We start from the raw sequence: 14,164 nt of genomic DNA on the forward strand, positions 1-14,164 counted from the left end.
GCCCCGCCTGAATGCCCGAGCAGCGGGCCTGACCCTGCACAGCCCCACGTGAAGGCAGAGGGGACGTGATCTCCTCCATGGGGCAGAGTTACTATTTATCAAGTTAGGGGTAAAAGATGGGCTTTCTCTTCTTATTTCACCCCATTACCCTAAACAGAAGCCCTGCGTGGGGCTGGCTTGTTCTGTGCCTGGGAATGAACCAGTGTGGTCACACCGAACACACCAGCCCATCCCCCAAATATGAGGAGTCACTACCAGGAACTCAGGGCAGGGGTAGTTCTCCCTGCGCATAAGGGAGCACGGGTCCTATGCACATGGGACTATACTTGAAGTAACAACGGGATAAGGTGGGACATGATGGTGTGATGTGTGTCCCCGTGACTGCTTTGGGCAAACTTGGGCTGGCACTGTGGGTTTCAGTTCCTCTGTCTCATGACAAAAGCAAACGTGCAAACTGATCATCAGCTCCTCACCAAGACTGTCCAGTCACTAGAGTGGTTCTCTAGGAAGACAGTCTCATCAGCAGTTACAGTTAGTGATGAGCTTGCCTCTGCAGTGCTGTGTGATTACTAATAGTTGTAGTTACAGCAACTCCTAGTGTGGGAGACCTTATCCAGAAGAGGCAAAAACCAGAGCCCCTGCCCGCAAAGAGGTTACGTCAGCTGGAGATCACCAGCACCAGCCCCTCTGCGGGAATCTGGGAATGGCCAGAGGGACCCCCATGGGCTAGAGCACTCTGGGCAGGTCACGTCTTCAGGCTGCGGTTGCGGATAATGCCCTCAATACTTCTTTCTCAGGTATAGCACAGTCATCACCGTGCTCATGGAGTCAGTGAGCCCTGTGGTCTGCTATTCAGCCTGAGCAAGGAAATGGTCTGGGCTCACCGCACCAGGAAGCTGATAAGCACCAAAGTGCTTGTTGAGGCAGGTGGCAGACCATGTGATTATTTTGCAGGTGCTAATAACATCTCCTCTGCCTTAGGTGCCAGAGACTTGGGCTTTTCCAGCTCTCAACATAATAATAGTGTCAGCATGCCACCCCTGCCAGCAGGGAATGGTGTTCCTGAGAGCTGGGAGGCCAGAGTCCAGCCTCTGAGACTCTTCAGCCAAGCAGGTGCAGTAGAGCAAAGGCTCTACTCTCTGTCTCTCTCTGTCTCTGTCTTAAAGTTTGGGAAGGAAGAGCCACCACAGTAGTTTCTCTCATACTCCCCGTTAGGGAAATCCTCAAGGACCAGGTGAGATCCACAACCCAGTGGAAAATCTCAGCTTTTCCAAGGAACACCTCAGGATCCTGCAATCTGCAAATCTAGAACCAAGGCAAATGTAGGTACCTATAGCCACAAAGTGAGAACTAAGCATATTAGGGAGAAGTTTTCGGGGGAGGAAAGCAAATAGTGAGGGGTGGAGAGGGGTGGGAGTGAGACACCAAAGATCATGGACTGAAAAATCCCACTGTATTAGCTTCTGTGCCTTCTCTGTGGTCAGAAAGAGTATGATGGGGATTGTCCAATTGTGGAACCCTACTGTGTCCTTCAGTTCTACCACAGGGTTGGGAACAGGTCTGATTCTGACATTTCTCTTCACTTTGCTTCTAGTCTGATTTTCTGGCTCATAAGACCAGAGGGAGCTGGACAGGTCCCCAGGGCAGAACACACTGTGGAGAGACAGTGGCCAGGGGAGTCAGGCCACTGCATACTCTCCGTAGTCCCACTGGTCAGACAGAGACACACAAGTGACCAGTCTGAAGCAGCCCGGGGAGCAGCCAGGATCCTTTGACTGAGCTTTAAGGGAGATGGTAAAACCCTTCTCAGAATATTGGGAAATGCCAGTTCTGGCCAAGTTTGCCCTAGGCTGGTTGGGTTCCCTAAAGAGTCCAGAGCTCTCTGTCAGAGCTAAATAAAATGACTGAATGGGAGGGAGGGAGACCCTTTTATAAGTTCTTCCAGTTACTTATGGCTGTGTAATCAATTACCCCTAAACTCAGGGGCATCCAACAAAACATATTTTAATATATCTCATGGTTTTGTGAGTCTGGAATTCAGGAAGTGCTCAGCTGGATGATTCTTCTGTCCAATTCATCCTCCCCCCAGTCGCTGGCTGTAACCAGCTGGTGCACCGGCTGGTCTGAGGATCCCGGATGGCTTCTCTCACATCTGCCACCTTGGCAGGGTTGGCTGGAGGCGGGACTCAGCTGGAACTGGTGACTGGAGCACTTAAATGGGGCCTCTCCAGCCTGGTGGTCTCGGGATAGTTGGACATCTTACATGGTCAGGGCATCCAGAGAATTCCCAGAAACAGAAAGCAGAAACTCTGGTTCCTTAAGGCATGGGCCTTGAACTGGCTCCGGGTTACCTCCTTTATGCCCTTTTGGTCAAGCCAGTCACCGAGCCCACCCAGATTCAAGGGAAGGAGAAATATACCCCACTTCTCAATGGGAGGAGTGTCAAAGAATTTGCACACCTTGAATCAGCCACATCCCTTGTTTTAGTCAGTTTGCGCTCTGAAAACAAAGTCCATAGACTGGCTGGTTTATGAGCAACAGATTATTTCCCACAGTTCTGAAGTCTGGGATTCTGAGGTCTGGGTGGCAGCGTGGACTGGGTTCTGCTGAGAGCTCTCCTCCAAGGTTGAGGATGGCCATCTTCCCGCTGCATCCTCACAAGGGGGAGAGAAGAGAGAGAAAGCAAGCCCTCTGTGTCTCATCAAAAGGACACCAATCCCAGGATGAGGGCTTCACCCTCATGACCTAAACACCTCCCAAGTGACCCACTCCCACCATCACACTGGGGGTTAGGCTTTCAACATGTAGATTTGGGGGAAACACAGTCCATTGCACATCTCTACAGTGTTCAGAATTGGGAGCGGGGGAGTTAGCTAGTATATGTCCTCAATCTGGAAAGTAAATCCTGCAGGTCTTTTACAGGGTCAGTGTCCAAGTGCATTGAGTTTGGCTCTTTAAAGGAGAAATAATAAAAGAAACAAAGGAACAGCTGAGGAGCCTTGGTTTGTATCCTGAAGCCAGGTAACTACAGATACCCTCTCAGAGGGCCCTGAGGGTTTGTAGGGATGGGCATGGGTGAGACAGGCTGCGGAAGTCTGGGAGCGAACCCACCCCCCCCCACCTCCCTAGCAGCCCCTTTGAGGGGAGCAGTCCTCAATTGTTTGGGGAGGGATGAAAAGTCAGAATGGACTTCCTAGGCCCCGGACACAGGCACGCTCTGGTTGTCCCTGAGCCTCTCCCGGAGAAGATCTCAGCTGGTAAAGACCCCCAGTGCTCTCGTGTGTGGGGCTCTGAGGTTGTCCCGGGGCCACCCCCAGCCTGCTGTCCCCACTCTGGGAAACACTCAGCCAGCAGCGTGCTCCTGAGCACACCACAGATGCCTCTTGCTTCCCACGCCCTGCTCCCTCCTGGAGTTCCTGGGCCACAAGGGCCTATCGTCGGTGTCTGTCTGACCCTGAGGCTGGACCCTGGAACCAGCAATCCTCAGCACATGTGGAGCAAGTGATGCTTATGAGGGAGAGTATCTCCCACCAGCACCAACGTGGACCAGGCAACAAAGACCCCTCTTCACAGGCTGAGGGGTGCATGGTACCGCATGGACACCACATCCCCTTCCAGATCTTGCTCTGGACATCTGGAAACCTGTGCCTGGGATGTCCTGCCTAGTGGCGCTGAGCCTCCTTGCAGGCAGCAGTGGCCTCTTCTGTGGGTCATCTTCCAAGAGAAGACCATGCTGCCTGTGTGCATGTCCCAAGGGTAAGGGTATCTTGACCTGGGTGTGTAGGCTGGGTGGTCTGCACACATGCACATGTGTCCCAGAACAGGGTGGAGCTGGCGTGGGCAGTGAAGACAGGCAGGCCATGGCCTACTGTCTGCTCTCCCTGCACACCCTCATTCCAGCTCGAACCCCAGATCCTAGACTTGACCTTGGCCTTCCAGTGGTTATGAAGGTCCATTTGTCAGGGGAGAAGCATCAAATATGTCTTTCTTTTTTCTTTTGTTTGTTAGCAGTGTGTCACTTTTTCTACACATTTTATATACTTAGGCATAAAGTGCATGGGCCTCCATTTATACTCTCACCCAGGTCCACACATGTGAAGGGCAAGTCTGTTTCCTACCCAAGACTGGTGGGACCCACCTTGAAATAGAGTTTATAATGAACTGAACTGGATGTTTGTGGCCCCCTAAATTCACATGTTGAAATCCTTACCCCCCGTGTGATGATATTAGGATGTGGGGCCTTTGGGAAGGGATTAGGTCATGAGGGGGGCGCTCACGTGTGGGATTAGGACCAGGGTGTCTCCCCCTTTCTCTGTGGCAGCAGCAGCATCTCCTCTGTGGCTTCTTCCAGACAAGCCACCTTGATCTCAGCTTCTGTCCAGAAGCAACGCTGGCTCCTGGGCTCTGGGACTACCACTGCCCCTTTGTCCTTCTAGCCAAGCTGTGGAAGCAGCTCCTGTGGGTTCTAATCTCTGGATTTCCTCACAGGGCCTGTTTGTCTTCCGAGCTCCTCCATTTCTTACAGAACCAATTTCCTGCATTAACTCCCTGTGTTTCAAATACTTAGAGTTGATCTCATGCATCATGATATTGCAGCTCTAAGGTTACCACCTTATGACACTCCAGGCATTTCATGAACAGTGAGTCTGTTTTCCTTTTATGTCCCCAACATTGTTAGTCCTCTAGTCATGTAACGCCACAAAGATATTCCTTTTATTTCATAAGATCACAAATTTAAATGCTGTAGTTAAATTGTATTCTACATGTTCTGAGTGGTTCCCAGGGAAGGAATGCATCAAAAAGAGGAATAATCACCAAATACAGTAGTCAAATTCATGCAGATAGAAAATAGACTGGTAGATGCCAGGTCCGGGGAAGGGGAACAGAGAGTAATTATTCAGTGGGTACAGAGTTTCAGTTTATGAAGAAGGATATTGGTGGTGGCTGCATACCAGTGTGGATGCATTAATGCCACTGAACTGTACACTTAAAAATGGTTAAAATGGTAATTGTTATGTTGTGTATGGAAGGGTTCTTCAAGAAGTTCATGGAAAGATTCATTTCATCTTTTAAATATATTTTTCCATGAAAATACCCTCATGTAGATCTGATTGTTCTTCTTAAACAAGTATCAAATTAGCCTTAAATAGAAATTAATAGATCTGCAACATAACCAGAGCCACTGTACACAACCTCAAGTGCAAACTGGTGCCTCCCACCTCCTCCCCTCCCCCTTCCCTTTATAGAAGCCTCCTGACTTAAACAGAACCCCCTCTTGCTTCCACAAGGACACAGTTCTCCACCCTGATCCACATTAGCATAATGACCCTCTTTGAAGGTATCAGCCAGCCCTTGGCACCCTATATAAGCTCTACCACCCCCACGCCTGCTGCTGTCCCCCATTTTCAGGGCAGCCCTGGGCTGCCTGCCACTCTGAGCACAGCCCAGCAGATTTCTTTCTTGACTGAAGCTTGAACGGTACCCAGCATCTCCGCTCACTTTCTTTCAGAAATAAGTTTAACAAATAGAAATGCACTATGACTTCTTTTTTTTTTTTTAATCGAAGAAGTCAAAATATGTATAGAAAAAGGAAATCAAGACAAGGATATCAGGTAATGATGATTTTTTCCCCTGAAATGTATTTTCTACAATAAATATGTTGTTTACGTAATAAAAAAGGACAAAGTTTTGAACGTGTTGGGGTTGTTTCTTAAATCCTTAATCATATAAATTAATATCTGTATAATATAGATTACTCTGTATATGCTTTCCTTTTATCTAAAACGTTTTCCCATACTCTGTATCTTAAGTCCTGACATTAAATGTCATTACATTTAAAAAATAAATCTCAAGAGAAGCACTTTGATACTGAAGATGACATCATAATCCATACCGCAGAGAGTGAGGGAATAAAAGCTACTTCTAACGTTCTCGACCTCTATTCTCCTTTTTCTTAACCAAACTATTCTGTAAGTAACTCATTTCTGTGGGTTTAGGAAAGACGCAGGAAGGACGAATCGCTGAATAGAGGAGACAGGAAAGGGTGCGTTGCAAAATGCCATCAGCCTGTGCACACACACCCAGCTGGCTGCCCTCCACTCCTAGGGTTTGGGCCCCGACCCCAGCACCACGTGTTTTGGGGACTGTCATTCCCTGCCAGATTCTTCTGAACCCAGCTGCATCCCACCCTGAAACTGGGAGATAATGCACCTGCCCTGGGCACTGCATTCTTCCAAGTGGCTCCACCTCTGTTGTGGATTAACAGGAATTACTAGACCAGAGTTTACTGCCTCTGGGCCCTGCAAGAGATTTTAGCCAAAAACTCAAGGACAAAAGGAAAAGCAGGGTCAGGTTGAAAATCCACACAGGGCTCGCGGTCAACTTCTTTTCACGAACACCGGTCCAGCGTATTAAATCGGGGTGCATCGTTGATCCGAGCCCCCCAGGGAGGCACCAGACCCTCCGCGCTGCCAATGGGCGCCCAATTCACTCCCTCCACCCTGGGCCCACTGAGGCAGACGCGCCCGGCCCTGGGACAGATTAAGATGGAGCCCATCACCTGCACGGAGCCCCATCACCTGCACGGTGCCCATCACCTGCACGGAGCCCCATCACCTGCACGGAGCCCCATCACCTGCACGGAGCCCCAACACCTGCACGGAGCCCCATCACCTGCACGGAGCCCATCACCTGCCTGGAGCCCCATCACCTGCCTGGAGTTGCAGAGCCCAGAGGCCCCGCCCAGCGGCCGGCGCAGCCAATCGCAGCGCGCGCAGGCGGCGGGGGCGGGGCCTTCCGCAGAACCGGCCCTTAAAGTCCGAGTCCGGCGCACCCGGCCCAGACTCGCGGACCTGGGGGACCTCAGCAGCATCCGGGGAGTTGCGTCTGCGGAGTGCGCCTGCGCAGCTGCGGCCGGCCCACGTGAGCGCCCAGAGCGGGGTCAAGTCTTGAGGGGACCAGGACGGGAGGAGGGGACCGTGCGGGGGCAGGGGCGCGACCCCCGGGAGGGATTGCCCGTCCCTGGAGCTCTGCCGGCCTTGAGGTGGGGAAGCGCGGGAGGGGCTGGAGATCCCAGGGAGACTCGCACCGCGACACGCACGGGTCCTGTCCCCGGGCCGCGCCATCGCGGGGCCTGGCGGGGAGGGACGGGGCGGCTGGAGCCCTCCCGCCGGCCGCGCTCCCGTCCTGCCTGCGCCGTTTAACATCCTGGGGACGTGCGCGGCGTGCGGGGCTCAGCCGGGACCAGAGCCCAGAGCCCCGGAGCTGCCCGCCCCGGGCCCCACGCTGGCTCTGGGGGCTCCGGCCTGCGGCGTCGGAGCCACATAACCCTGTCCCGTATTGGGGGGAGCCGAGGGGGTGACAGTGGCACAGGCCCACCCGTGGGTTGGAAGGATCAGGGGCTACTCTGCTTCCTAGTTTCTCTAAAGATTCCATTCAAGGAAAGGAGGTTGGAAGATGTATCTCATCTCCTGCTGTATATTAGCAGAGAAGGTGTGACTTGCCTCCCAACTCTTGGGGATCCCTTTGCCCCCACTTGGGATCATACGTCCTCATTAGTGAGCTTTTGCCTGGGTGATCTCAGCACTATTGACACAACACCTGCACCAACTGGTCCCTCACTTCCTAGATGTTACCTTAAGCTTCTGACCCGTGAGGTACCTTCACACCTTCTCCTAACTTAAATCGTCATTGCAACCCTGTGCCAAATCCTAGAGCCCTGCATGGGCTGCTTTTCACTTCGGTGGCTCAATCAAATACCTCCCTTTGTCCTGTTGTCCTCCAGCCATATCCTTAGCCTCTTCCACAGTCCTTGGGGAAATACTTGGGAAAATAATTTAAATATTTTCATTCCACCATAGTAGCCATAATTTCTCAAGGGAGTGTAAGATGGTGTTTTGGAAGGATTGGCCTAATGATATACTTACTTCTTTTCTTTCTACAGGTCTTTGAGGCATGAGTCCTTCACTTGTCCTGGCTGCCTTTTGCTTGGGCACAGCCTCAGCTGCTCTAACAGTTGATCATAGTTTAGATGCACAATGGAACCAGTGGAAGGCAACACACAGGAAACTGTATGGCATGGTTGGTAACATCGAAACTGTCCAGAGGGACCCAGAGAGAATGGTCTTTGCCATTGGAAGTTTACAGCCACAGAGTAACTTCTAGATGCCTGCTCTTAACAAGGCAATAACATAATGGCACACACCATGAGCACAGTGTGAGTTTACATCTCCATTGTGTTGGAGCTTGGAGAACAGCTCCCAAAAATATAAAGCCATCCCTGGCCATGGTTTCCCTTCCATCTCTCTCTGCAAATGCCCTTTGTGAGCCTGGGTTGGGTTCTAAGTAGAAATAAAGACCATGAGATATGTGTCTGCTTCTAGAATGAAGACGGCTGGCGGAGAGCAGTGTGGGAGAAGAACATGAGAACGATTGAACTGCACAACGGGGAATACAGCCAAGGGAAGCATGGCTTCACGATGGCCATGAACGCCTTTGGGGACATGGTGAGCGTGGTGTGGACTGCTTACCCCTGTGCTTCCTCTCTGCAGTTCTTCACCAACATAATCTTTTGCTTTTCAACATTTTCTTTACTTTTCTTTGAAGACCAGTGAAGAATTCAGGCAGGTGATGAATGGCTTTCAAAACCAAAAATTCAAGAAGGGGAAAGTATTCCAGGAAGCCCTGTTTGCTGAGGTCCCCAAATCTGTGGATTGGAGAGAGAAAGGCTGGGTGACTCCTGTGAAGAATCAGGTATGACAGTGTCAGACTCAGAAAGCCAGGAAGGAATTGGCCCTGTTGCTTTGGTAGACTGTGGCGTGACCTTCAGTTCAGTATTTTTTAAAGCGTATCTTGACATATGAGCTGTTGTCAGATTCTTACTATTTGTTTTGTGGATTACAGCTTTTTAATTCCCTTTTCAGGGTGGGTGTGGTTCTTGTTGGGCTTTTAGTGCGACTGGAGCTCTGGAAGGACAGATGTTCCGGAAAACTGGCAAACTCGTCTCACTGAGTGAGCAGAACCTGGTGGACTGTTCCCATTCTCAAGGCAATGAGGGCTGCAGTGGTGGCCTGATGGATTACGCCTTCCAGTATGTCAAGGACAACGGAGGCCTGGATTCGGAAGATTCTTATCCATATACAGCAATGGTAAATGTAGCTTCTCGTCGTGCCAGCTGTTTTTAGAATGTTTTTAGCACTTTCAGAGATAATAGACACTTTTTTCAGAATTCACATTTTAGTTGGTAGAATCTCTATCTGCAAACTCTGAGGACTGTCATTATAAATTATTAGCCTTTGCACAGCTCTCTGATTAGATGATTAACATAGCTGTTCTTGCTTCATGTAACATGGAGAATACACAGACTAGTCTACATATAATATACATTTCTCCATTGTGTGAAATTTCTTATAGACAGGTAGCCCTAGGGGGTCTATTGAAGAGACACGAGTTACTTTTCAGTCTCAAATCAACTAATAGCATTTCCCTTCCTGGGATTATTTGTAACAGTGTGGACTTGGAGATCATAAGCTACTAATTGCTGAGCGTTTTCATTATAGAACTCATATTTCCTAGGAAGTGAATCAAGCTTCTTTCCCCTTTAACTTTAAAAGGATGGAAACTGTACGTACAGGCCTGAGTATTCTGTTGCTAACGACACTGGCTTTGTGGACATCCCTAAGCGTGAGAAGGCTCTTATGAAGGCTGTGGCAGCTGTGGGGCCCATCTCTGTTGCTATTGACGCAAGCCACACGTCCTTCCAGTTCTATGAAAAAGGTAAGCATTTTTCTTTGTAGAGATTAATGCAGAAAAATTATAAAAGCATCATGACATACCTACTTGATGGACCCTTTGGTATGTCAAATTCAATGTAGATATTTAGGTACATGGATTTAACATATTTCTTCATTCCATAAACGTGCTCTTTGTACCTGAAGTTCCCATTTGACATTCCTTTTAGCATATCTCCATGAATAGAAATACTTCATTATTTTTCTTAGGTACATAATTTATTGTGTAGCTTAATTTACGTAAATTTTCTCCAATTATTGGATCTTTAAAATTTTTCCAAAGATTTTTGCTTCTGTAATTAAATCAGAAAAGAACCTCTTGATTCAAGTATTTTTGCATTCTGTGCTATTTCCTTAGACTTACATCCTATGAAAAGAATTACAAAATTTCAAAAAGTGGTCTTTTATGCCTCTAGGCAAGTTTTTTCCTAGAGTATTTATGCTAATTTGTATTTATGCTGGTGTTACATGACAGCCTGAATCCCTAGCCTTGATAACAGTCGGTTTTAATTTTAAGTCTTATCTGGAATTGATGTCTTTTCATGGAATGTAGCTATGCCTTCCTTACTGTGGGACACAGGGTGGGTTACTGTCAGGTGTCTCCTGGAGCTTCTCACCTCAGCACTGATTTTACTCTTCCAGGCATTTATTTTGAACCAAACTGCAGCAGCGAAGACCTGGATCATGGTGTTCTGGTGGTTGGCTACGGCACTGAAGGAGCAGAATCAGATAACAATAAATATTGGCTGGTCAAGAACAGGTATGAATTGCCAAAAATACTTAGATCTGAAATTCAAAAGGGAATTTTTATTTGCAATCAGTATTTGGATACCGGTCCACAAACCCTTAAGCACACTTCTGAAATCCCAAAAGTGTTTATCCCAGTAGGTTAAACACAGAAATATTAATGTTTGATTCTAACATTCGATACAGCCGCAGGCATACTGAGGGTATTAGTATGGTGTTTGTACCATTGCATTTCTGCATTCTGAAAATTTTCTTAATTCTGAAACTTGTGGCTGGACAGACATCCTATCCTTTTTCTGTCTCTGATGTTGCAGTTCTGTGAAAGGTCATTTTGGAGACAGGGATAGAAGTTACGTGCAGATTTAGACTCAACAATTTGTAGGGAATGAAAGAGAACACGTGGCCCCCGATCCTGTGTGTTACGGTGGCGTCCTGTGGCACACTGTTCAAGTTAGGTGGTGGTGTTAATAAACCCATGTGCTTTCTTCTTTCTGTAAAACGGAAAACCTGCTCTTCTTTCAGCTGGGGTGAAGGATGGGGCACTGAGGGCTACATAAAAATGGCCAAAGACCGGAACAACAACTGTGGAATCGCCTCTGCAGCCAGCTATCCCACTGTGTGAGCTGATATACAGTGACAAGGAAGGACTTGACTGGGGACAGCATTTCCAGAGAAGGAATTTTATCTTAAAACTGACCAGCTCCTGCTGTGTGGGATACAACACTTGAATCATTGAAGATCCAAGTTGTGATATGAATTCTGTGACATTTTTACACTGGTAAAATGTTACCACTATTTTAATTACTGCTGTAAATAGGATTGTATTATTGATTCACTTAATGGCTTTCGATTTTCATTTTTTAAAGGAAAAGAATACATGAAATTTTACCTTTTTAAATAAAAATTAATTTTATGGAGAGGGAGGAATTTTTCTGGTTTTAATGCACTGCCTTTTTGTGTGGTCTCACCTGTAATTGGGCTCTAAGGACATAGCTGAATGTGCACTGGTACACTAGGACTAGGAGAACGAGCAGGTGGCCCTGTGGCTCTTCTAGTTACGAATATGTACATCTATGTCAGCTGCACACTGGCTGTGTCTGACCCAATCCCTGACTGGAGCAAAATTTGATAAACAATCTATAAGGACAAAAGAAAATTGTTTTAATGAAGACAAAGTTCACTTTTTAGAAAAATGGGCAGATACACAAATGATTTTGATACTAGAAAATGGCTTTAGTGATCATGTTCATTTCACCCAAGACAGTAACAACCCACTCAAGTTACGGGACAGAGGTCTCAGAGCCAGTTTTTGGAGCATCTTCCCAAGGGCTGGTCAAGATCCTGTGGCCACTTTGCAGACCAGGCAGGACAGAACACCAGTGGATTTCCAAGGTTGATTTATTTTGGGGTCCGCAAGGGATGAGGAATAAACTCCTGGGTATGAGTCTGGGCTTCATAAATGGTGCTCTGGACTCAAAAGGTAGAAGACACGAGAGAGGAGCGGAAATGAGGAGGTGGCTGCACTCAGACCTAGCCAACTAGTCCCCGGATTGTTAAAAACAAACAAAAAAACAAAACAAAACAAAAACTTCCCACGTTGCACTGGCTAAAAAAGCACATAGTTCCATTGGCTGTGTGTTTTTATGTGTCATGTTCCCACTCAAGAAAACAATAGGTGGAGGGGCGCAGTGAATAGACTCCATAGTCCCTGAGGGGGGACATGAGGTGCACAGCTTGGGTCCCAGCCCACAGAGCCTCTGGAGGTCTCTGTCCACATCCATCTGGATTGGACCATGTGCCATGCTGGACTCTCCTGTGACCTTCTCTTGTAGTTGCTAAAATTTCAAGCATTTTGACCTAAAGTGACAAATATGTCATCTAGAGTGAAGTTCTTTAAGTTTTGTAACAAACATAGCCACTGTGGAGAGCAGTGAAAAGACTGTTCTGGTCATCCATTACTATAAAACGAACTACCTGAAACCTAGCAGCTTGAAAAAATACCTTTCACATTTCCTGACTGGACTCGGGTGGGGACTTTTGTAGGCCTGACGGCACAGGACATCCACACAGGCTCACATCACATCGCATGGCTGTCGTAGGTGCTAGTGTTGGCTGTGTGTTCAGCTTGGGCCATTGAGCAGAGCCCTACAGGGCCATGGCTTGGGCTCCAGACAGCACGAACACAGTGGGAAATAGATATATATAAATTACATATATATATTTGAAAATGATACACTTTAAGTAATGAATTTCACAAAAGTTCACGATTATTTCTATTTGTAAATAAGTTTTAAAAAGTATTACCAAGAGACATACTCTTTTCTATAGTATTACAATTTAAAAATTTTAGAATTTACTTTTTTTAAAGGTTTATGTTTATTATTTATGCTTTTAATAGTATTTATTGACCATCTCCTATGAAACGGTGCTGTGCTGGGCTTGGGGACAACGAAGTGAACTAAATCCCTATGGGGCGCACTCGCGTCCGGGGGTGGGGATGGGGAGCATGACAGCCGTCCATGTGCAGGAGCGGCGTTGTGACAGCTCTGCTGGGGGAGCAGGGCGACAAGGACGGCCAGAGCATGGGTCAGGGACTTGGCGCCCCCTAGGAGCCAGGCAAGGTCTTGGGCGAGCTCCATCTGATGTGAGTTTCCAGAGTTCAAAGGTATCATGTGTTGGAAGGGATAGGAGCGGGAGGTTTCTCTTTGTACTGTATTATTTCAATTTTTTAATAATAAACTTTCATTATTTTCATGAGGTGACAGATTCATCAGTATTTAGTTCAAGAGAAAAAATTAAAGAATTGGGAAAAGAAGGAGGAGGAGGTGGGAGTGGGGGAGAAACAAGGTCCTCAGATAACTTGATAAAGGGCCAGTGTCCAGTTGGGGCAGTCGTGTTCCTGAGATTCACACTCACACTGCTCAGCCTGTGCATGCATTCAGCACAGACATAAGGAACTGCCACTGGACAGCTGGATCCCACTGTGTCCATGCAGGTCTTGGCAACACAGAAAATCTCAGAGAAGGGTGGGCTGTTGCCTCCAACGTACTGTTTGCAGCCAAGAGAGACAGGGAGAGGGCTTTGCTAAGGAAGATTGTTATAATTATGAAACGTTTTGCTTGGGGCTACTATTGTGTACTAAGAGTAAAAAGAGGTAACTGCTCTGAGCCACTGGTCGGCAGAGCATGGAGGGTCAGTGGAGTACAGCCAGAGCTCTTGTCTGAGAATAAAGCATGTCTGTGAGGCTCATATCTGAAGAATAAAATATGTCTACCTTGCATAAAGTGGCCAGGGTCTTCTTTCAATTTCCTGATTCATGACCTGCGCAGGAAGGGGCAGAAGGATCTGAGATTCCTGCACCACAATCAGCGTAGTTGGCAGGATGAGCAGGTAAGGGAGCCACGAGCCCCTTGGGAGGGGTAGGAGAGGTGGCTGCCCTCAAGCATGTGGTACCTGGTGGCAGCATTCCTGTGAACTTGGGCTCCACTGGAAACACGGGACTACGTGGATGGGTCCCGGAGAGCATGGAGAAAGCCCTCGAGGTGCTGGGCTCCATGGTGAAACATGAGGAGTCCCAGTGTGTAGCTGGCTAGATGGACTGGCTGCTGCTCAGTGCACAGCAAGCCAAC

At 48.0% G+C, this 14,164-nt stretch overlaps 1 protein-coding gene across 1 annotated transcript; it reads left to right on the forward strand.

Moving 5' to 3' along the window:
* Positions 1–6,879: 6,879 nt before the first annotated feature.
* Positions 6,880–11,454, forward strand: CTSL (cathepsin L). The gene is made up of 8 exons (XM_008588619.1): positions 6,880–6,921; positions 7,943–8,079; positions 8,382–8,504; positions 8,605–8,751; positions 8,922–9,146; positions 9,612–9,774; positions 10,431–10,548; positions 11,058–11,454. Exons 2-8 carry the CDS (start codon positions 7,954–7,956, stop codon positions 11,155–11,157), a joined length of 1,002 nt encoding a protein of 333 aa, XP_008586841.1. The 5' UTR covers positions 6,880–6,921; positions 7,943–7,953; the 3' UTR covers positions 11,158–11,454.
* The last annotated feature ends 2,710 nt before the right edge of the window (positions 11,455–14,164 follow it).

This window comes from Galeopterus variegatus, unplaced genomic scaffold, assembly GCF_000696425.1.
Source record: "Galeopterus variegatus unplaced genomic scaffold, G_variegatus-3.0.2 Scaffold130, whole genome shotgun sequence".
In the NCBI taxonomy this organism is placed as follows: Eukaryota; Metazoa; Chordata; class Mammalia; order Dermoptera; family Cynocephalidae; genus Galeopterus; species Galeopterus variegatus.